The 23,350-nt window shown below is 37.0% G+C and overlaps 1 protein-coding gene across 3 annotated transcripts in view; it reads right to left on the bottom strand.

Annotated features, from left to right (window-relative positions):
• The window catches only part of USP34 (ubiquitin specific peptidase 34), a 241,368-nt gene that overhangs the window by 173,103 nt on the left and 44,915 nt on the right, over positions 1–23,350 (bottom strand). For 2 of the 3 annotated variants that reach the window (XM_073212721.1, XM_073212722.1), the window contains exons 6-7: positions 9,192–9,259; positions 6,371–6,563 (exon numbers count right to left, since the gene is read on the bottom strand). In XM_073212721.1, the coding sequence (XP_073068822.1) occupies positions 6,371–6,563; positions 9,192–9,259 (261 nt within the window). Of the gene's footprint in view, positions 1–6,370; positions 6,564–7,331; positions 7,386–9,191; positions 9,260–23,350 lie in introns of all 3 variants that reach the window. The other variant, XR_012121111.1, reaches the window with a different exon arrangement.

The raw sequence follows: 23,350 nt of genomic DNA, 5'->3' as shown, positions 1-23,350 counted from the left end.
TTGAAGTCTATTTTGTCTGATACTAGTACTGCAACACCTGCTTTTTTCTCCCTATTGTTTTCATGAAATATCTTTTCCATCCATTTACTTTTAGTCTGTGTATGCCTTTGGGTTTGAGGTGAGTCTCTTGTAAGCAGCATTTAGATGGTCTTGCTTTTTTATCCATTCCATTACTCTGCATCTTTTGATTGGTGCATTCATTCCATTTACATTTATGGTGTTTATTGAAACATATGTACTTATTGCCATTGCAGGCTTTAGATTCCTGGTTACCAAAGGTTCAAGGGTAGCTGCTTTACTATCTAACGGTCTAATTTAACTCACTTATTAAGCCATTATAAACACAGTCTGATGATTCTTTATTTCTCTCTCTTCTTATTCCTCCTCCTCCAATCTTTATATATTAGGTGTTTTATTCTGTATTCTTTTGTGTTTCCTTTGACTGCTTTTGTGAATAGTTGATTTTATTTTTTGCCTTTAGTATTTGGTTGGTCTGCTTTCTTTGCTGTGATTTTATTTTCTCTGGTGGCATCTATTTAGCCTTAGGAGTGCTTCCATCTAGAGCAGTCCCTTTAAAATACCCTGTAAAAGGTGGTTTGTGGGAGGAAAATGCCCTCAACTTTGGTTTCTCTGGGAATTGTTTAATCCCTCCTTCATATTTAAATGATAATCATGCTGGATACAGTATTCTTTGTTCAAGGCCCTTCTGTTTCATTGCATTAAATATATCATGCCATTCTCTTCTGGCCTGTAAGGTTTCTATTGAGAAGTCTGATGATAGCCTGATGTGTTTTCCTTTGTACATGAAATTTTTTCTCTCTCTGGCTGCCTTTAATACTCTGTCCTTGTCTTTGATCTTTGCCATTTAAATTATTTTATGCCTTGGTGTTGTCATCCTCGGGTCCCTTGTGTTGGGAGATCTGTGGGCTTACATCGTCTGAGAGACTATTTCCTCCCCCAATTTGGGGAAGTTTTCAGCAATTATTTCTTCAAAGACACCTTCTATCCCTTTTCCTCTCTTTTATTCTTCTGTTATCACTATAATGTGAATATTGTTCCATTTGGATTGGTCACACAGTTCTCTTAAAATTCTTTTATTCCTGGAGATCCTTTTATCTCTCTCTGCCTCAAGTTCTCTGTATTCCTGTTCTCTGATTTCTATTCTATTAACAGTCTCTTGCACCTCATCCAGTCTGCTCTTTTGTCCTTACAGAGATTCTTTCATTTCTGTAATCTCTCTCTGACTTCATCCCCTAAGCTCTTGCATTTTTCTTGCAAGGTCTATCAGCATGGTTATGACCTTTAGTTTGAATTCTTTTTCAGGAAGAGTGGTTATATCTATCTCCCCAGGTCCTCTCTCACGGGTTGTCTGGTGATTCTCGACTGGACAAATTCTTCTGCCTTTTCATGGTGATACAGGTAGTCATAGGCAGGTGGTGCATGTTTCAGCTGGGAGAACAAAGTCCCTTCCTGCTTGCTAGTCGCCTTGCCCTTCTCTGCTGCCTGTGTTGGTTACCTGCACCGTGGGAGCAGCCTCTGGGTTAATCCCCTCAGCTGCCGTGGGCGGGGCAGCCCTTGGAGTAGCCCAAAGCCCTGCAAGCAGTGGCAGGCACACTGGGTGTGCTCTCCTGTAAGAACAGTGCCCGTTTGCACCTTGCCCTGGCCTCCTCTGCCTGCGCCAGGCAGCTGCACACCGGCAGCAGCCTCTGGGTCTGGCCTGGGCAGCTGCACGCTAGGAGGAGACTCTGGGCGGCTCCTGTGAGTGCCGCCGCTCTCCAGCTTCTCTACCACTGTGGCAGGGCAGCACCGGCCAGGGAGAACGACTGGCAGGCTCCTTATCACCATGAGGGGCTTCAAAGCTGCATTGTCACCCAGGGGTTTGGGGGGCCTGAAGTTCCTCAGGATTTGCAGCCTGCCAGGCTGAGTGTGCTGGGATGATTCCATACAGCTGTTATGCCCCTGTCCGTTTAAGACTTTCAAAAAGCACTCACTTATCTTTTGTTCCAGGGCAGCCAGCTGTGGGGACCTGCTCGCAGATTTTACTTTTCTGTTTCTCTAATATCTAGCACACTATGCAATGTGTGTCTGTGCTCTCGGTGCAGATTACTAGGGCTGGTTATTTAGCAGTCCTGTGCTTCCCCTCCCTCCCCACTCTGACTCCTTTCCTCCCACTGGAGAGGTGGGGCTGGGGGAGCGCTCAGGTCCCACCAGGTCGTTGCTTTGTATTTTACCCACTTCGTGAGATGCTGAGTTTTTGCAGATGTAGATGTAGGCTGGCTGTTGTACTGTATCTTCTGGTCTCACTGTTAAGCATAGTTGTACTTGTTGTATTTTCAAAAATATATATGGTTTTGGGAGATTTCCACTGCCCTACTCACACCACCATCTTGGCTCCTCCTCTGCTTCACAACTACATTTTATCAAACATTTAAAGAGCTAATACACATCCTTCTTAAAGTATTCCAAAATATAGAAGACGAGGGAATACTTCCAAACTCATTCTGAGAGTAGCATCATTCTAACACCAAAACCAGGCAAAAACATCACAAAAAAAATTACAGGCCACTATCCCTGATGAAGATAGATGAAAAAATACTCAATAAAATATTAGCAAACCAAATTCAAAAATACATCAAAAAGATCATCCTTCATGGGAATTATTCCAGGGATGGAAAGATGGTACAACCTTAAAAAATCCATCAATATCATACACCACATCTACAAAAGGGACAAAAATCACAAGATTATTTCCATGGATGCCACAAAAGGATTTGACAAAATTCAACGTCCATTCATGATAAAAACTGGCAACAAAATGGATACAGAGAGCAAGTACCTTATATAAAGGCTATATACAACAAACCTACAGCCAATGTCATAGTTAACAGTTAAAATGTGAAAGCTTTTCCTCTAAGATAGCAACAAGATAAGGATGCCCACTCTCCCCACTTTTATTCAATATAGTTACTGGAAGTCCTAGCCACAGACATCAGAAAACACAAAGAAATAAAAGGCATCCACATTGATAAGAAAGAAGTTAATCTGTCACTGTTTGCACATAACATGATACTGTATATAAAAACCCTAAAGAATCCACCAAAAACCTACTAGAAGTAATAACTGAATTCGGCTAAGCTGCAGGATACAAAATTAATATGCAAAAATTTGTTGCATTCCTATATACAAACAACAAACTGGCAGAAAGAGAAATCAGGAAAACAACTCCATTTACAGTTGCATTAAAAATAATAAAATACCTAGGAATTTAACCTAACCAAGGAGGTGAAAGACCTATAACCTGAAAACCAAAAAAAAACACTCAGAGGGAAACTAAAGAAGATAGCAATAAATGGAAACACATCCAGTGCTCATGGACATGAAGAATTAATATTGTCAAAATGGCCATCCTGCCTAAAGCAATCTACAGATCTAATGCAATCCCTATCAAAATACCAACAGTATTCTTTAACAAACTAGAACAAATAAATAGTTCTAAACTTCAAATGGTACCACAAAAGACCCCGACTAGCCAAAGCAATCCTGAGAAGATCAAACCCGGGGGGATTATGCTCCCTAACTTCAAGCTCTACTGCAAAGACACAGTAATCAAAACAATTTGGTACTGGCACAAGAACAGACACACAGATCAATAGAAAAGAACAGAGAGCCCAGATATAAACCCAAGCATATATGGCAATTAATATACGATAAAGGACCCATGAATATACAATGGGGAAATGACAGCCTCTTCATTGACTGGTGTTGGCATAACTGGACAGCTACATGTAAGAGAACAAAACTGGATTATTGTCTAACTCCATACACAAAAGTAAACTTGAATATGAGACCTGAATGTAAGTCATGAAACCATAAAACTCTTAGAAGAAAACATAGGCAAAAATCTCTTGACTATAAACATGAGCAACTTTTTCCTGGACACATCTCCTTGGGCAAGGGAAACAATATAAAAAATGAGCAAGTGAGATTACATCAAACTAAAAAGCTTCTGTACAGCAAAGGGCACCATCAGAAGAACCAAAAGGCATTGTACAGTATAGGAGAACATATTTGTAAATGATTTATCCAGTAAGAGGTTAACATCCAAAATATATAAAGAACTCTTATGCCTTAACACAGAAAAAAAAAAAGATAACCCAATTAAAAAATGTGTGGCAGGCCCATATAGGTATTTTTCCAAAGAAGAAATACAGACAGCCAACAGGCATATGAAAAGATGCTCCAAATCACTAATCATCAGAGAAATGTACATCAAAACCACAATGAGGTATTACCTCACACCAGTTGGGATGGTCACTATCTAAAAGAAAAGAAATAACAAGTGTTGGCAAGGATGTGGAGAACAGAGAACCCTCCTACACTGTTGGTGGGAATTTAAATTGATGCAGTCACTGTGGATAGCAATATGAAGGTAAAAATAGAAATGCCATTTTACTCAGTAATTCCACTGCTAGGAATTTACCCAAAGATAACAAAATCCCTGATTCGAAAAGATACACGCACCCCTATGTTTATCACCACATTATTTAGAATAGCCAAGATACAGAATCAACCTAAGTGTCCATCAATAGATGAATGGATAAAGAAGAAGTGGTACATATATACAGTGGAGTATTATTCAATCAGCAAAAAAAATAAGCAAGTCTGCCATTTTTATCAACATGGATGGACCTAGAGGTATTATGCTAGGGGAAATAAGTCAGTCAGAGAAAGACAAATACTACATGATTTCACTTCTTTGTGGAATATAAAAGCCAAACAGAACAAAATAGAAGTAGATTCACAGACACTGCAAAGGGACTAGGGTTTGTTTACCATGGGAGAAGAACTAGGGTGCGTGAGTTGAGAAGTTGAGGGCACAAAAATTCTCAATCATAACGTAATTGGTCACAGGGATAGAAGGACATCATGGAGAATATAGCCAATGATTCTGTAACATCTTATGTTGACAAATAACAACTGTACTAGTTGGGGTAGGGATTTAATTATATGAGTAATTGTTAGAACCACTGTTTTATGCTTGAATCCAATGTTAGATTGTGCATCAACAAGAGTTCAATTAAAAAAACTGTGTATCAAACTATACTTCAATTTTTAAAAGAATGGTGAAGGAGTTGGACCCTGAAATCAAAAAGGCCTGAGGTGCAGCCACAAACATATCTCTCGGCATGGCCCAGAGCACACAGGCCACAGTTTGCAGCTTAGTCCCTGTCTTGGTGCCTTCCTCAGTCCTGTGGGCTCAGGGCAGACACGGTCAGGAAGCTGCGCACAGGCCCTGCTCTGCTCTCCATGCATAATTTCAGAGAAAACACGAATTAGTAACAATACAAAATGGAATTGGAACAGTGGGAATCAATTTTGTACAGGATGCGTTGGGAGATGTTTACGGTAGCCTGCCTGAAGTTGCAGCAAAATTGAACAACCAAGATGATTATGGAGCTTTGAAAGTGTGAAAGTTGCTATGGAACTGTAGTCTTCTCTATGAGGAGAAGTAACTGAAATTAATAATGCTCTTGGAGAAAATTCAGGACTTAACAACAAATCTTGTTATGAAAACAGTTGCCTGATCAAGATGCATATGAGAAATACATAATATCTACTGAGTGAAAACAGAAGCCCTCAACTATTATGAAACAACTTAATCTTTCATAGTCTTAAATTAGTGATGGATAGAAATTTTTAAACAACTTTTAGCAATACCAATGGGAAAAGAAACTACCTGCAACAATGCTGCTGGAAGAAAAACCCCTTAACTTTCTAATGAGTGCAAATAAACACAATATGCATCTTTTCTACAATACCCTATGATTTTTAGGGTAGGCTACTTTTATAGTATTCACAGTTGCTAAAATGATCTGTGATAAAAGCTAGGTATAAAAATTCTCTAATTTAAGGATAACATTGTTATCTTAAGTCTTATGTAACTTGCTTGTATCCATCTCTTGATTTGGGTCAAAATACTTAATGATTATTTCCATTGGGAATAACTGCAGTGGCCAAAAGTTTTTGTTGTACTTGTCAGATGAAGAATAATTGTGATATACTGTCTTTACTGGTGCTATTTTAATACACTGAAGCAATAGCTTTGCAGGAAAATAAGAACAGTTTAGTAAGAAAAAATTTAGTATCTTCATTAAAAAAAAAAAGATGTGACATATAAATTCCTCTAAATGTAAGCCTAATCTCATATTTAAAATAGGGAAAATACAGAAATTCTTTGTAAGGACCAAAGCAATGCACATAAAACATAATGCCTAGCATAAGGTAACTGATGCATAAATAGTAGGAATTCTGATGATGAGCGTCAGGAAGGCAAATAAAAATGACCAAAAATAAAGCAAATACAGCTTACCGTTATCTGACTTAGTCCAGTCAACCTCATAGTCAAAGTAGGTGACATAAAGTACTTAAAAGCAAGATCTAGGCTTTCTTTATCAAAGCATAAAGTTGTATCCAATGGTTCTTTCACTGTGCTCCACATTAAGTCAGCCATGTTACGAGCCGCACTCTGTCTTAACTCTTGATCAGAGAGCTTGCATAAGTACCTGAAATGATTCAGAAATAAAATACACAAAAAATTGCCAGCTATTTCTAACCACTCAATAATTCACTAATATTCCTTTGCTCCATGTTTAACATACCTCCAGAATAGTTAACATAGTAGAACCTGGCATCCTGGGATTTAACATTCCCAATTTCAACTATTTCTAAATGATTCAGGACTGTGATGCTTCAAGGACCTCAGCAAAACATCTGCTTTGCTGAGAAACCAACTTCAATCAGAAAACTGAATGGAGCCAAATCATTTAAAATCAGATTCTGCACCTTCAGTAAAACTTTACTATTTTCTAATACTTGTCATATATATACCTCCTGTTTTAGTGTATTTAAGCTGACCTCATATAAACAATACATCTAACTCCCCCATACAGTCAAAATTCTTTCAAATGTGGACATTTTAAACATTATTCTGCTTCTCATTTCCCAAAAATCACAAACCACTGGTTTTCCTCTCGGGTAATGCCTATTCTATTTCATTAGTTCCTCCAATCTTTCTACCTTAGTGTTCCTCAAGTTTTGTAATAGATTGCAAAAAGCACCCAAATTATTTCCATCACTGTATATAGAGGCCTTTGCAATATAACTTTGCCACTCTTCTGTCTAGAAGGGTCACATGTTTCTTTACTCCCTTGAATCAGAGCTTTTGCCATGAAACTTCTTTTGGGGCTAAAAATTGGAAACTTCTAATGAATATCATATATATTCATTAAGATATATGACATAAGCAGAAGCCTGAATGTCTCTGAGCTTACCCTCTCCTGCTGGCAAATCTTCCACCACCAAGAAAAGGAACGCAGGTTAGCCTGCTGGATGAAAGAGACATGGCTGATGCCTCAACTAATGTCTAACCAATGCAAGACATATAAGAGCTCTGCTCCCCTCCCAAGACTAGTCAGTCAAGCACAGGACATATGAGTGAGGTTATTCTAGAGCATTCAGTTCCAGCCACATCAGCTCAGCTCAGAAGAGCTAGCCGACCCAGAGAACTGTGAGAAATAATAAATGGCTCTTATTTTAAGCCACTAAGTTTCAAGGATTGTTTCCTTACACAGCAAAAGCAACTTTTTGCAGGGCTCTCTCCTTGACTCACTTCTATTCTTTCTACATTCTCTCCCCAAATGACCTCATTCACTCCCATGATTTTAAGTGCTATCTTTATGTTGACAACCCCTAAATTAATGATGTTCTGAATTATAGGTTTATACTCCCAACTTGCTAGTACCATTTCAATGTCCCTCAGGCATCTCACAATTAAGTCTTCAAGTGCTCCCATTCTTTCACAGCTGTTAATGATATCCACAGCACAAAAAAAAATCAAGGGGAAAGGGGTTAAGTGTTATGCACGATGCTACCTTTTCCTTGTACTCCACAATCACCAATCTTGTCAATCTCATTTTCACTTATACCATTCTTAAACAATCCTTGTGCCAGTAACCATCATTTGTTTCCAGGACACATTAACCTTTCAATTGCTCTCCTCAATTCCACTCCAACACCACCCACTCACCAAAAATTTATGATCCACTTAAAGGCCAAAGTCATCTTTAAAAACCATCATGACTCATCTGCTTAAAACCCTTCAATAGATTCCCACTACTAAAATTAAATCCAAGCTCCTTACAAAGTCTTGAAGGTCTGGAATAAGCTGCCCCTGCTTATCCAACCTCTTATCATAATTATACCCTCTTACACACTATGCTCCAGACCAGACCACTTCCAGGTCCCTTAGTAGGTCACATTCTTTCCAACTTCAATGCCTATGCCCTTATGTTCCTTCTATCTGGAATATGTTCTTCTAATTACAGGATTCATGTTCTTCAGATGTCACCTTCAGAAAAGCCTCATATCCCCTCTCTCCATCACATGTACTCTGCTTGCATAGCATTCATCACTACTGATTCTTCCCCTGATACACTCTCCAAAAACTCCAACAGTATCAGGAAAACAGCAGGCACTCAAATTTTTGTGAATGAAGAAGAAAAGGTATGAAGAACTCAAATATTACCAAGAAATAAACCTTAGAAAATCAATAGTTCGCACTCTTTAATTCTAATCAATAAATAATTTGTGCATCCTTCGATTTTATTCTTAGGTTGAGACTCACAGTACTCAAATGTCACCTCCTCAATGAGACCTTTTCTATCCCCATTTTAAAAACTGTAACCCACCCTCTAGAACTCTCAATCCACTTCTGTTACTTTCACTGTAATACTCATCGCTTTGTGATGAACTATATAATTTACTTATGTATTCTGTACATAGACTGCAAACAAAGAGAAATTTTTTTCTCTGATCTGCCCGTTTCCAGAACATAGTGCTTAGTATATATTTGTTGACTGAATAAAATGGAATACCAAGTAACCATTACTAATCTCTTTAACTTTTTTATACATTTATATTAAAAAGTCCAACATAAATTTCTTAAAAGTAACATTAAATATAAACCTACACGTGTGCATACAAAACACTACTTGCCAAACTGTCAATTACAATTTTCTCTAGAGAATGTGAATACGAGGAACTTTCAAACAATATAATTGTTTGAAATATGCTGTTATAAATTATTTAAATATATTAGTGATAATCAACAGGAAAAGATTATATAAACTTACCTGATAACATAGGTTCTAAAAGGGATAATGTGCTGCATGACAGCAGGGATATGTAGCCATATTCTAATCTGTAAAGAAATAGATGAAATTAATATATAATGAATATGTGAAAAACATGTATATTTTCACTTCAGTTAAAAAGAAGAGCATTTAGTATTTTGCTGTCTCTAAATTATATATATTTTATCTATTTTTGAAAAGGATAAAGAAATAGAATTACACATAGATCAGGTAAAATAATTGAATCTATCTATATTTTTTATACACATACATAAAATCAATCAGATTATCAGCCCTGGCTGAATAGTTAGCTTTTTAATGAACCATCCCATCCCTCCTTCAAAAAAATATAAATTACCTTTGATTTCTAATCACATCAATATCCATATAAGGCAAATATAATTGATAGTCACACTGATTACAGTATCAACATTTACTGAGTTAAGCATATTTTAAGTACCCAAATAAAAAGTTACAATAAACCTTATTCCTTTTTTCTACTTGATACTCCAACTCATTTACAAACCTAATGTGTTTACCATTATAGTTTTCTTCTCAAAAAGAGTGATTTAAACATCATATCAGAATAGCAATCCTAAGTAAATCGTCAAACAACAAACTATTGCACAGTTTATATGCCCTGACACATGCAAAGGTTACAAATTAAAAATAAATTGGGAATACAGATGTATGACTTCACTCTAATCTAATCAAAGGTATTTGTATAAATACTACAGGAAATACTACACTAATGGTTAAATGGTAAAACTTTCCTACTGGGACTAGGAACTAAACAAGAATGCGTTTATTCAACTTGAAATGACGGTCCTAGACAATACAACACTCAAGAAACTGATTAAATTACAGTATTGCTCGTGTGAAAACTTTGTAAGATTGTCTATCAATGATACCTTACTTAAAAAAAAAGGAAACTGAGTAAAATGGAAATAGAAAAGATTTAAAACCAGTGTAACTCTGACATGATATGATCATGTTAGTAGAAAATCCAAAATAATTTCCAGATGAACATTTTTTGGAAATAACTAGCAAGGCTATGACTTAGAAAGTTAATGCAAACAAATAAATATAAATACACATATACAAACACATACAAACAATATTTTTAATATATATTTATTTCTTATAGACCAGGAACAAATAGTAAATAAAGTTTTCAAAAATATTCTCTTTACAACAGCACCAAAAAGTATCATATTCCTGGGAATAATCTTACAAAGATATATTACACCTCTACATAAATAATAGAAAATTATGAGAAATAACATACAAATAAAAACACATTTACCATATTTACATTAGAGGGTTCAGTACTGTAGAGATGACAGTTATCCCCAAATTGATTTATATACTCAGTTCAAGTGTATAAGTCACGATTCCAAATGCACTGAGACAAATCACACTTTAAGAGTGACTGGGTGTGGGGGTGTAAAGTACAGCACAGTGGCTATACAGAAATACCTCATTTTATTATGCTTTGTTTCACTGCATTTTGAAAACACTGCATTTTATACAAATTGAAGGTTTCTGACAAACCTGCATCAAGCTAGTCTATCAACACCACTTTTCCAACAGCATCCGCTCACTTTACATCTTTGTGTCACATTTTTCTAACTCTCACAGTATTTCAAACTTTTAAATTATTATTACATTTGTTACGGTGATCTCTGATCACTGATTATGACTCACTAAAAATTCAGATGATGGTTAGCAATTTTTGAAATATTTTATAAATAAGGTTATGTACTTTTTTTGTAGATACACACCTACTGCATATTGAAACAGACTACAGAATAGTGTAAACATATCTTTTATATGCACTGGGAAACAAAAAAATTCATTTGACTCATTTAATCGCAGTATTCACTTTATTATGGTAGTGTGGAATTAAACCCGTAGTATCTCTGATGTATGCCGATAGTTAATATTGGATTGCATATTTATAACTTGTTAGGAGAACAGTTCTTAAAAGTTCTCATCACAACAAAAAATATCTTTTGTTAACTATACACAGTGTCAGATGTTAACTAAATTGTGATTACTTTGCAATACATACAAATACAGAATTATACCATACACCTGAAACTAATATTAATGTAGTATGTCAATTATACATCAATTAAAAAAAAAATGAGGGAGGTAGAACTTGCTTTACAAGACAACAAGACTTCTAAGCTCCAGAAATTAAGATGATGTACAAATAACACAATATTAAGCAAACAGACTAATGGAGTATGCTAGAGTCATGCATATAAAGACATCTGTTTTTGACAAAAATGGTACAGAGAGAAAAGAACTGTCTTTGCTATAGTGTTAGGAGAGGTCTAATGATTGTCAATAATGAAAACAAATCATGATCCCTCACCAAAACCACATATAAAAATTAATTCCAAATGAATTATATAATCAAAATGTGAAGTAAAACAGTAAAACTTTAGAATATAAGAAAACATCTTCATGACGCTTAGATTTTTCAACCATAAATGAAAACATTAACCACAAAGGAAAAAAATGTGTTACATTACACATTCTGTTTGACGAGTAATAGCTCTAAAAAGACAAAAAAGAATGAAAAGCAAATGACAGCGTGGAAGAAAATATTAATATATGTATGTCAGACTAAAGACCTGCATCCAAAACATATAAAGAATCTCAATACAAAAATAAGGAAAAGATAGACAATTTCATATTTAAAACAGATGAAAGACTTGAGCAGGTACTTCTCATAAAATATCCAAATGGCTAATTAGCCTATGAAATGGTGCTCAATCTCATTACAGGCATACCTCAGTAATATATACCTGTAGGCACAAAAAATATAAAATAAAAACAGTGAGATACTACTACACATCCATCAGAAGTCTCTAAGAGTCAAAATAACAGGTGTTTGCAAGGATGTGGACCAATGGAACTCTCATATTTCTCATAGGAGTACAAATTAATACACTCACTCAGGAAAGCTTTAATATTTCTGTGTAAGATTGAATATATGCATAACTTATGATCAAGAAACTCCAATTCTAGATATATGTCCAAATAAATTCATTCACACGTGCACCAAAAGACATTTTGTAAAAATGCTTACACTGACTCAGTGAATGGATAAAAAAACAAGATCAATCTACATGCTGCTTAGAGGAGACTCACTTTAAACCCAAAGACACACACAGACTATAAGTAAACGGATGGAAAAAGATATTTCATGCAACTAATAGGAAGAAAAAAGCAGGTGTTGCAGTACTTGTATCAGACAAAATAGACTTCAAAACAAAGTAAGTAACAAGAGATAAAAAACATTACATAATGATAAAGGGGTCAATCCAACAAGAGGATGTAACCATTATAAATATCTATGCAACCAACACAGGAGCACCTACATATGTGAAACAAATACTAACAGAATTAAAAGGGGAAATAGAATGCAATGGATTCATTCTAGGAGACTTCAACACTCCACTCACTCTGAAGGACAGAGCCACCAGACACAAAATAAGTAAGGACACAGAGGCACTAGACAACACATTAGAACAGATGGACTAACAGATATCTACAGAACTCTACACCCAAAAGCATCATGAACACATTCTTTTCAAGTGCACATGGAACATTTTTATGAATAGATCATGACTGAAAGGGGACATGAGTAGGGCAGCAGAAATCTCCTCCCAAAATCATATATATTTTTGAGAATACAAGAAATACAACTATTCCTAAAAGAAAGACCAGAAGATAACAGTACACAGCCAAGCTACATGCACATCTGCGAGAACTCAGCATCTCACGAAAAGGGTAAGATACAAAGCCAAGACCAGGCGGGACCCGAGCACTACCCCCACCTCACCTCACCGGCAGGAGGAAAAAAATCAGAGTGGGGAGGGAGTGGAAGCACAGGACTGCTAAATAACCAGCCCTAGTAATCTGCACCAGGAGCACAGACACACATTGCATGGCATACTGGATATTGGAGAAACGGAAAAGTAAAATCCAAGATGGAGACTGTGAGCGGGTCCCAACAGCCAACTCACCTGGGACAAAAGAAAAGCAGGCACTTTTTAAAAGTCTTAAAGGGACAAGGGCTCAACAACTGGACAAAATTGTCCCAGCACACTAAGCCCAGCAGGCTGGGAATCTTGAAGAATTTCAGGCTCCCTAATCCCTGGAGGTTAAAGCAGCCCCAAAGCCCCTCTCAGGAATAAGCAACCTGCCATGCATTCCCCCCGGGCAGGCGCTGCAATCAAATCAGCTGACCTGCCGCAGCTGGGGAGCACCCGGAGAACAACCCCGCCCACAGCAACCACACAGACACTCCTCCCAGAGCGCAGCTAACCGGGACAGACAGAGGAAACCAGAGCAAGGTCCAGAAGGCATGAAGGGGTGCCGTTCTCACAGAACACAACCAGTATGTCTGCCAATCCCTGCAGTGCGTTTGGCTATTCCGAGGGCCGCACCACCCACGGCAGCTCAGGAGATTATCCCAGACTGCTCCCGGTGTGCGGGTAACCGGCACAGGGAGTGGAAGCCAGACCAAGGTCAGGAAAGCATGAAGGGGCGCCGTGCTCTCAGGTTCTCAGGGGGTGGCTGCGAACCCCCACAGGGCCCTAGGCTAGCCCAGGGGCCGTCCCATGAATGGCAGATCGGGAGATTATCCCACAGACTGACTGTCGGTGTGTGGGTAGACAGTAAAGCCAGCCGAGAAGGGCAAGGTGACCAACAAGAATGAATGGACTTTGTTCTCCCAGCTGACACACATGCCACCAGCCTGTGACCACTTCTACCGCTATGACAAGGCAGAAGAATCAGGTCTACTCAAAAATAACTCAGACAACCGCAGAGACAGGGCCTGGTGAGATAGATATAGCCAATGTTCTTGAAAAAGAATATAAAATAGAAGTCATAACCACGCTGATGGACCTGCAAATATGCAAGTGCTTAAGGGATGAAATCCGGAAGTAGATAACAGACATGAAACAATCAATAGAAGGTCTTAACAGCAGACTGGATGAGGTGCAAGAAACTGTTAATGGAATAGAAATCAGAGAACAGGAATACAGAGAAGATGAGGCAGAGAGAGATAAAAGGATTGCTAGAAATGAAAGAATATTAAGAGAACTGTGACAAATCCAAATGGAACAATATTCACATTCTACAGGTACCAGAAGAAGAGAGAAAAAGTGACAGAAAATGCCTTTGAAGAAATAATTGCTGAAAACTTCCCCAACCTGGGGGAGGAAATTCTCTCTGAGACCATGTAAGGCCACAGATCTCCCAACACAAGGGACCCAAAGAGGACAACACCAAGACATGTAATAATTAAAATGGCAAAGATCAAAGACAAGGACAGAGTATTAAAGGCACCAAGAGAGAGAAAAAAGATGATGTACAAAGGAAAAGACATCAGGCTATCATCAGACTTCTCAACAAAAACCTTACAGGCCAGAAGAGAATAGCATGATACATTGATTGCAATAAACAGAAGGGCCTTGAACCAAGAATACTGTATCCAGCATGATTGTCATTTACATTGGAAGGAGGGATTAAACAATTTTCAGACAACCAAAACTTGAGGGAATTTGCCTCCCAAAAACCAACTCCACAGGGTATTTTAAAGGCACTGCTCTAGATGGAAGCACTCCTAATGCTAAATACACATCAACAGAGAAAATAAAATCACAACAAGGCCGACCAACCAAATACTAACCAAAGGCAAAAAATAAAATCAACTATCCACAAAAGCAGAAAAAGGATACACAAGAGTACAGAATAAAGCACCTAACATACAAAGAATGGAGGAGGAAGAATAAGGAAGGAGAAAAATAAAGAATTATCAGACTGTGTTTGTAATAGCTTAATAGGAGAGTTAAGTTAGATGGTTAGATAGTAAACTACCTACTCTTGAACCTTTGGTAACCACAAATCCAAAGCCTGCAATGGCAATAAGTACATATCTATTGATAATCACCCTAAAAGTATATGGACTGAATGCATCAATCAAAAGACCAAAAGTAACAGAATGGATAAAAAAGAAAGACCATTTATATGCTGCTTACAAGAGACTCACCTCAAACCCAAAGATTTACACAGAATAAAAGTGAAGGGATGGAAAAAAGACATTTCATGCAAACAATAGTGAGAAAAATGCAGGTGTTGCACTACCTTTTTATCAGACAAAATAGACTTCAAAACAAAGAAAGTAACAAAAGATAAAGAAGGACATTACATAATGATAAAGGGCTCGGTCCAACAAGAGGATATAACCATTATAAATATATATGCATCTAACACAGCAGCACCAACAAATGTGAAAAAAATACTACACAATTAAAAGGGGAAATAGAATGCAACGCATTCATTTTAGGAGACTTCAACACACCACTCACTCCAAAGGATAGATCAACCAGACAGAAAATAAGAACACAGAGGAACTGAACAACACACTACAACAGATGGACCTAACAGATATCTACAGAATTCTAGACCCAAAAGTAGCAGGATACACATTCTTCTCAAATGCACATGGAACATTTTCCAGTATAGAGAACATACGAGGCCACAAAAAGACCCTCAGTAAATTCAGAAAGATTGAAATTCTACCAGTCAGCTTCTCAGGTAACAAAGGTATAAAACCAGAAATGAATTTTACCAAGAAAACAAAAAGGCTCACAAACACATGGAGGCTTAACAGGCCCCTAAATAATCAATGGATCAATGACCAAATTAAAACAGAGATCAAGCAATATATGGCAACAAATGACAACAACAGCACAACACCCCAAATTCTGTGGGACACAGCAAAGGCAGTTCAAAGAGGAAAGTATATAGCAATCCAGGGATTTCTCAAGAAGGAAGAACAATCCAATATAGTCTAAAGTCACAATTATTGAAACTGAAAAAACAAGAAATGAAGCCTAAAGTCAGAAGGAGGGACATAAAAAAAAAACCAGAGAGGAAATAAATAAAATTGAGAAGAATATAATAGAAAAAAATCAATGACACCAAGAGCTGGTTCTTAAGAGAAAATAAACAAAACAGATAAACTGCTAGCCAGACATAAGAGAAAAAGAGAATCTACACAAATAAACAGAATCAGAAATGAGAAAGGAAAAATCACGATGGATACCACAGAAATACAAAGAATTATGGGACAATACAACGGAAATCTATATGCTAATAAGCTGCGTAACCAAGAAGAAATGGACAACTTCCTAGAAAAATACAACCTCCAAGACTGACCAAGGAAGGAACAGAAAATTTAAACAGATGAATTACCAGCATTGAAATTGAATCGGTAATCAAAAACCTACCCAAGAACAAAACCCACAGGCCAGATGGATTCATTGCTAAATTTTATCAGACAGAGACAGAAGACATAGTACCCATTCTGCTTAAAGTTTTCCAAAAAACAGAAGAGGGGAGAATACTTCCAAACTCATTCTATAAGGCCAGTATCACTCTACTACCAAAACCAGGCAAAGACACCACCAAAAAAGAAAATTACAGACCAATATCCCTGATGAACATAGATGCAAAACTACTCAACAAAATATTAGCAAACAAAATTCAAAAATACATCGAGAGGATCAAAGACCATGATCAAGTGGGATTTGTCTCCAGGATGCAAGGATAGTACAACATTCGAAAATCCATCAACATCATCAACAAAAAGGACAAAAACCACATGACCATCTCCATAGATGCTGAAAAAGCATTTGACAAAATTCAACATTAATTCATGACAAAAACTCTCCATAAAATAGGTATAGAGGGCAAGTACCTCAACATAATAAAGGCCATATATGACAAACCCACAGCCAACATCATACTTAACAGCAAGAAACTGTAAGCTTTTCACCAAAGATTGGCAACAAGATAGGGATGCCCACTCTCCCCACTGTTATTCAACATAGTACTAGAGGTCCTACCCATGGCAATCAGACAACACAAAGAAATAGAAGGTATCCAGATTGGTAAAGAAGTAAAGCTATCCCTGCTTGCAGATGACATGGTATTGTACATAAAAAACACTAAAGACTCCACTCCAAAACTGCTAGATCTAATATCAGAATTCATCAAAGTTGCAGGATACAAAATTAGTACACAGAAATCTGTGCTTTCCTATACAGTAATGATGAGCTAGCAGAAAGGGAAATCAGGAAAACAATTCCATTCACAATGCATCAAAAACAATAAAATACCTAGGAATAAACCTAACCAAGGAAGTGAAAGACCTATACCCTGAAAACTACAGGACACTCTAAAGAAAAATTAAAGAGAACACTAACAAATGGAAACTCATCCCACGCTCTTGGCTAGGAAGAATTAATATTGTCAAAATGGCCATCCTGCCTAAAGCAATCTACAGATTCAATGCAATCCCTATAAAAACACCAACAGCATTCTTCAACAAGCTGGAACAAAACAGTCCTAAAATTCATATGGAACCACAAAAGACTCTGAAAAGCCAAAGCAATCCTGAGAAGGAAGAATAAAGCAGGGGGATCTTGCTTCCCAACTTCAAGCCACAGTAATCAAAACAATTTGGTACTGGCACAAAAACAGACCCACATACCAGTAGAAGAGAACAGAGAGTGCAGATATTAACCCAAACATATACACTCAATTAATATATGATGAAGAGCCATGGATATACAATGGGGAAATGACAGTCACATCAACAGCTGGTGTTCGCAAAACTGGACAGCTACACTTAAGAGAATGAAAATGGATCATTGTCTAAAACCATACACAAAAGTAAATTCAAAATGGATCAAAGACCTGAATGTAAGTCAGAAACCATAAAACTCTTAGAAAAAAACATAGGCAAAAATCTCTTGGACATAAACACGAGCAACTTCTTCATGAACATTTCTCCCCAGACAAGGGAAACAAAAGCAAAAATGAAGAAGTGGGACTATATCAAGCAGAAAAGGTTCTTTACAGCAAAGGACACCACCAAAGAATGAGAAGACGTCCTACAGTATGGGAGAATATATTCATAAATGACAAGATCCAATAAAGGCTTAACATCCAAGATATACAAAGAGCTCACACAACTCAACAAACAAAAAGAAAATAATCCAATTAAAAAATGGGCAGAGGATCTAAATGGATACTTCTCAAAGAAGAAATTCAGATGGCCAACAGGGACATGACAAGATGCTCCACATCACTAATCGTAAGAGAAATGCAAATTAAAACAACAATGAGATATCACCTCACACCAGTAAGGATGGCCACCATCTAAAAGACAAACAATAACAAATGTTAGTTAGGTTTTGGAGAAAGGGGAACTACACTGCTGGTGGGAATGTAAATTAGTTCAACCATTGTGGAAAGCAGTATGGAGGTTCCTCAAAAAACTCAAAATAGAAGTAGCATTTGACCCAGGTATTTACCCTAAGAATGCAGGAGCCCACTTTGAAGAAGACATATCCACCCCTATGTTTATCACAGCACTATTTACAATAGCCAAGAAATAGAAGTAACCTAACTGTCCATCAGTAGATGAATGGATAAAGAATATGTGGTACATATACACAATGGAATATTATTCAGCCATAAGAAGAAAACAAATCCTACCATTTGCAACAACATGGATGGAGCTAGAGGGTATTATGCTCAGTGAAATAAGCCAAGCAGAGAAAGAGAAATACCAAATGATTTCACTCATATGTGGAGTATAAGAACAAAGAAAAAAAAATGAAGGAACAAAACAGCAGCAGACTCACAGAACTCAAGAATGGACTAAGAGTTACCAAAGGGAAAGGAACTGGGGAGGATGGGTGGGAATGGTGGGACAAGGGGCAAAAAGGGGCATCATGATTAGCAGACATAATGGAGAGGGTGGCACGGGGAACGCTGTACAACGCAGAGAAGACAGCAGTGATTCTACGGCACCTTCCTATGCTGATGGACAGTGACTATAATGGGTATGCAGTGGGGCCTTAATGATGGGGGGAGTGTACTAACCATAACGTTGCTCATGTAATTGTAGATTAATCATAACAAAAAAAAAAAAAAAAAAAGACTAGACCACATACTAGGCCACAAGAAGAGCTTCAGTAAATTCAAAAAGATTGAAAGTGTACCAATTAGCTACTCAGACCACAAACATATGAAACTAGAAATAAATTAGGCAAAGAGAATGAAAAATCACATAAATACATGGAGGTTTCACAACATGTTCCTAAATAACCAATCGATTAATGACCAAATAAAAACAGAGATTAAGCAATATATGGAAACAAATGACAAAAATAATTTAACACTGCAGAATCTGTGGGATGCAGCAAAGGCCGTGCTAAGAGGAAAGTATACTGCAATACAGGCGTACCTCAGTAAAGAAGAACATTCCCATATGAACAGTCTAAACTCATAAGTAACAAAATTAGGAAATGAAGAATAAATGAGGACCAAAGTCAGTAGAAGGAGGAACAAAGTGAAGATAAGACCATAAATAAATAAAATCGAAAAGAATAAAACAATAGAAAGAATCAGTGAAAACAAGAGCTGGTTCTTCGAGAAAATAAACAAAATAGATAAACCCCTAGCCAGACTTACCAAGAAAAAGAGGCTACACACATAAACAGAATGAGAAATGAGAAAGGAAAAATCACTACAGACACCACAGAAATACAAAGAATTATTAAAGAATACTATGAAAAATTATATGCTAACAAACTGGATAACCTAGAAGAAATAAGACAACTTTCTAGAAAAATACAACCTTCCAAGGCTGACCCAGAAACAGAATTCTGAAAAGACCAATTACCAGCAATGAAATTGAACTGGTAATCAAAAAACTACCTAAGAACATAACTCCTGTACCAGATAGCTTCACTGCTGAATTTTATTAAACATTTAGTGCAGATCAAATACCCATCATCCTTAAAGTTTTCCAAAAAGCAGCCACAAGAGGAGGGAATATTTCAAACTCATTCTATGAGGTCAGCATCACTCTAATACTGAAACCAGGCAAAGACACCACAAAAAAATAAAATTACAGACCAATATCCCTGATGAACATAGATGCAAAAATACTCAACAAAATATCAGCAAACCAAATTCAAAAATGCATCAAAAAGATCATCTATCATGATCAAGTAGGATTTATTCCAGGAATGCAAGGATGGTACAACATTAGAAGATCCATCAACATCATCTACCCCATCAACAAAAAGGACAAAACCATATGATCATCTCCATAGATGCTGAAAAAGCATTTGAAAAAATTCAACATCCATTCATGCTAAAAACTCTCAACAAAATGGGTATAGAGCGCAAATACCTTAACATAATAAAGGCCATATATTACAAACTCACAGCCAACACCATCCTTAACAGCAAGAAGCTGAAAGCTTTTCTTTTAAGATCGGGAGCAGGACAAGGATGCCCACTCTCCACACTTCTATTCAACATAGTACTGGAGGTTAGCCCTGGCAATCAGACAACACAAAGAAATAAAAGGCATCCAGATGGGTAAGGAAGAAGTCAAACTATCCCTGTTTGCAGATGACATGATACTGTACGTAAAAAACCCTACAGACTCCACTCTAAAACTACTAGATCTAATACCTGAATTCAGCAAACTTGTGGGATACAAAATTAATACACAGAAATTTGTTGCATTCCTATATACTAATGATGAACTAGCAGAAAGAGAAATCAGGAAAACAATACCTCTCACAATTGCATCAAAAATAATTAAATACCTGGAATAAACCTAACCAAAAACATATACTCTGAAAACTACAGGACACTCATGAGAGAAATTAGGTACCAAAAAATGGAAACACATCCCATGCTCATGGATAGGAAGAAGTAGTATTGTCAAAATGGCTATCCTGCCTAAAGCAGTCTATAGATTCAGTGCAATCCCTATCAAAATACCAATACCATTCTTCAATGAAGTAGAGCAAAAAATTGTTCTAAAATTCAAATAGAACCGTAAAAGACCCCAAATAGTCAAAGCAATCCTCAGACAGTAGAATAATGCTGGGGGTATTATGCTTCCCAACTTCAAGCTCTACTACAAAGCCACAGTAATCAAGACAATTTGGTACTAGCAGAAGAACAGACCCATAGACCAATGGAACAGACTAGAGAGCCCTGATATAAACCCAACCATATATGGTCAATTAATATATAATAAAGGAGCCATGGACATACAATGGGGAAATGACAGTCTCTTCAACAACTGGTGTTGGCAAAACTGGACAGCTACATGCAAGAGAATGAAACTGGATTACTGTTTAACTGCATACACAAAAGTAAACTGTAAACAGATCAAAGACCTGAATGTAAGTCATGAAATCATAAAACTATTAGAAGACAACATAGGTAAAAATCTCCTGAATTTTAAATATGGAAAACTTCTTCCTGAATGCATCTCCCTGAGCAAGAGAAACAAAAGTAAAAATGAACATATGGGACTACATCAAACTAAAACCTTCTGTATGGCAATGGACACCATCAACAGAACAAAAAGGCATCCTACAGTATGGGAGAGTATATTTGTAACTGACATATCCAACAAGGGGTTAACATCCAAAATACATAAAGAACTCACACGACTCAACACCCAAAAAGGAAATAACCCAATTAAAAAATGGGCAGAGCATCTGAAGAGACACTTCTCCAAAGAAATGTAGATGGCCAACAGGCACATGAAAAGATGCTCCACATCGCTAATCATCAGGAATATGCAAATCAAAACCATAATGAGATACCACCTCACCTCACACCAGTTAGGATGCCCATTATTCAGAAGACAAAAAACAACAAATGCTGGTGAGAATGAAGAGAAAGGGGAGCCCTCTTACACTGCAGGTGGGAATGTAAATTGTTTCAACCATTGTGGAAAGCAATATGGAGGTTGGTCAAAAAACTAAAAATAGAAATACTATTTGACCCAGGAATTCCACTCCCAGGAATCTACCCAAGAAAAATAAGGTCTCAGATTCAAAAAGACATATGCGCCCCTATGTTTATCGCAGCACTATTTACAATAGCCAAGATATGGAAGCAACCGAAGTGTCCATCAGTAGATGAATGGATAAAGAAGATGTGGTACATATACACAATGGAATACTATTCGGCCATAAGAAAAAAACAAATCCTACCATTTGCAACAACATGGATGGAGCTGGAGGACATTATGCTCAGTGAAATAAGCCAGGCGGAGAAAGACAAGTGCCAAATGATTTCCCTCATTTGTGGAGTATAATAAAGCAAAACTGAAGGAACAAAACAGCAGTAGACGCAAAGACTCCAAGAAGGGTCTAGTGGTTACCAAAGGGGAGGGGTGTCAGACGACAGGTTGGCAGGGAGGGAGATGGAGATTGAAGAGTATTATGTTTAGTACACATGGCGTGAGGGGTCACAGGGCAAACTGTAGCACAGAGAAGGAAAGTAGTGCATCTGTGGCATCTTAGTACACTGATAGACAGTGACTGCAATGGGGTATGGGTGGGGACTTGATAATATGCGTAAATGTAGTAACCACATTGCTTTTTCACGTGAAACTTTCATAAGAGTGTATATCACTAATACCTTAATAAAAAAAAAATTTTTTTAATGCTTACAACACATTAATTTCAATAGCCTAAATGTCCATCACCACCAAAATGGATCAGTGCTGGCATATTTTTAAAAAAGAGTATCGTGCAACAATGAATATTACCAGACTAGAACTACATGCAAGATAAATCTCAATGTTAAACAAAAGCAGTCAGACATGAAAGAATGCACAGCATGTGATTCCACTTACATGGTATACAAAACTCAATCACTGTAGTTAGAAATGTAAGCTTATAAAGTTCATCATAAAAATATGAATTGTGTCTACCTTTTAAGGGCAAAGAGATGAGATAGTGACTTGAAGGGATCGTAAGGGAAGATTCTGAGGAGTTGACATTTTCTTTTCTTATATGGGTAGTGGTTAAATGGGGTGCTCACTGATAAATCACTGAGCTATATATTATTTTGTGCATGTTTCTGCATGAATGTCATACTACAAACTGTTTAAAAATGTTGAAAGATTCATTTATGTACAGGGCACATTAGAGGTGATGGAAACAAAAATAGGTACAGTAGTACCTTTTACTTTAGGATAAACAAAAATTAATTAAAAATTTAAGTATAAA

The sequence above is a fragment of the Manis javanica genome, chromosome 1 (assembly GCF_040802235.1).
Source record: "Manis javanica isolate MJ-LG chromosome 1, MJ_LKY, whole genome shotgun sequence".
Classification (NCBI taxonomy): domain Eukaryota; kingdom Metazoa; phylum Chordata; class Mammalia; order Pholidota; family Manidae; genus Manis; species Manis javanica.
The sequence above is the reverse complement of the archived record's forward strand: the minus strand, read 5'-3'. Positions and strand labels throughout refer to the sequence as shown.